Below are 1,719 nucleotides of genomic sequence, written 5' to 3'. Positions count from 1 at the left end.
ACTCATACGCAGAGGCATGGAAAGAAAACAGCACGACTTCCGGGAATAAAAAGAAAAACGTAAAATTACGAAGCACTTACTAAGATGCAGATATGTGTCGTTATTATCCATGTTTGGACGAATGGGAAAGAACTGTCCAATTTTTTCGTAAAGTCTATTGGGTTGCCGTTCTGGACGGCAGCATCTCCCTGCTGCTGTCCGCGATCTGACTGAGGATTCGCTGCGCACACTTGGGGCCCCACCGAGGGGGTGGCGAGGGTCAGACCTCTCCCAGTGACATCCTACTGAAGCTGTACAATTTGCAAAATTAATAATAATCATTTTTCGCCCCTTATGATTCACAGAATATAAAAATACTGAAATACAATTTTTTTTGTAAACTGTCATACCAACTATTATACAATTTTGGTAATATGCAACATACAGTTGCTATCTAGCCAGTTGAATGCATCATGTTCATACTACACTCTTAAAAATAAAGGTGCTTCACGATGCCATAAAAGAACCTTTTTGTCTAAATGGTTCCATAAAGAACCTTTAACATCTGAAGAACCTTTCTGTTTCACAAAAGGTTCTTTGTGGCGAAAGAAGGTTCTTCAGATTATAAAAAGGTAAGAAAGAGATGGTTCTTTAAAGAACCTTTGACTGAATGGTTCTTTGTGGAACCAAAAATGGTTCTTCTATGGCATCGCTTGAAGAACCTTTTGAAGCACCTTTATTTTTAAGACTTTTTTTTTTATTTTAAAAATTCTTTTGTTGTTTTTTTTGTATTAATGTGATTTAAAACATGTTAAAAGCCTATTCAAGCTTTTTCCTAATATTCCTCATTTTTATTTATTGTCTTATACACTATTAAAAATGATTTTTCAAAGTTGTAAATAAATTGTAGTGTTTTACAAGAAAATACTGTATCAGTCTTTCTACTTCAAAATTTCACATTTAATCCAATGTGTTACTTGCCTTTTCTTTGTCATTATTTTTAATATTTACAATATCTGAGTGAAAATTGTCACACCTGTTTTTTTCAGTGACTTCAGTAACTCACTGTAACACTCATCAATAAAGAAATTTTATTTTGATTTCATGCTAATTTAAATGTTTTCAATGAGCTAAATATAATGGACTAAAAGCAAGCAGGTATAATGGGAAGTTTTTAATTTCTATAACAATAAAAAGGTTAAAAATTAATTAAACCTATCAACACCAAGTAATTATTTTAGACTAGCATTCTCATTTGTAGTTTTATTGGGTCAGGGGATTATCATAATATCCTTTGTCTACAAACTTCTTAGTGCAAGATCTGCTGACCATGGCCTTTGAGATTTTGGAGAAGGGGGAAAAAAATTCTCCAAATTCCAAGCGCTCAGTCCCCACAAGGCTACCAGAGGGTCTGAAAAACCCTCGACGCCCCCCAACATCTCTTCAGAGTGAGGGGTCATTTAAGGGTGAGCTCCCACTACCTCAGGAGGTTATTCAGAAGTTACCAGCAGCATTCAGAGAGTTGAACTCCTGTTTCGGGGGACACTGAGAGAGAGCGTTAGTGATGACCACTCTGTCAGTCCGTGAGCTGGGCTGTCGAATGGGAAAAGCACACCGGCTCCCATCCTTGTAAAAACACAACATAAAAGAACACAGGGGGATGCTAACAAAGATGAATGGCTTTTCTTCCAACTCATTCCACACTAATCAGGGCCTTTTCATTTGTTCCCTGTTAGATAA

At 36.4% G+C, this 1,719-nt stretch overlaps 1 protein-coding gene across 1 annotated transcript in view; it reads right to left on the bottom strand.

Annotated features, from left to right (window-relative positions):
- LOC107677771 (retinoic acid receptor RXR-gamma-A) overlaps positions 1–196 on the bottom strand; it is a 21,704-nt gene extending 21,508 nt beyond the window's left edge. Inside the window, exon 1 of the mRNA XM_016472791.1 lies at positions 81–196. Coding sequence (XP_016328277.1) covers positions 81–111 — 31 coding nt within the window. The 5' untranslated portion in view covers positions 112–196. The remainder of the gene's footprint in view (positions 1–80) is intronic.
- Positions 197–1,719: the final 1,523 nt, after the last annotated feature.

The sequence above is a fragment of the Sinocyclocheilus anshuiensis genome, unplaced genomic scaffold, assembly GCF_001515605.1.
Source record: "Sinocyclocheilus anshuiensis isolate Anshui unplaced genomic scaffold, SAMN03320099.WGS_v1.1 scaffold985, whole genome shotgun sequence".
Taxonomy (NCBI): Eukaryota; Metazoa; Chordata; class Actinopteri; order Cypriniformes; family Cyprinidae; genus Sinocyclocheilus; species Sinocyclocheilus anshuiensis.
The sequence above is the reverse complement of the archived record's forward strand: the minus strand, read 5'-3'. Positions and strand labels throughout refer to the sequence as shown.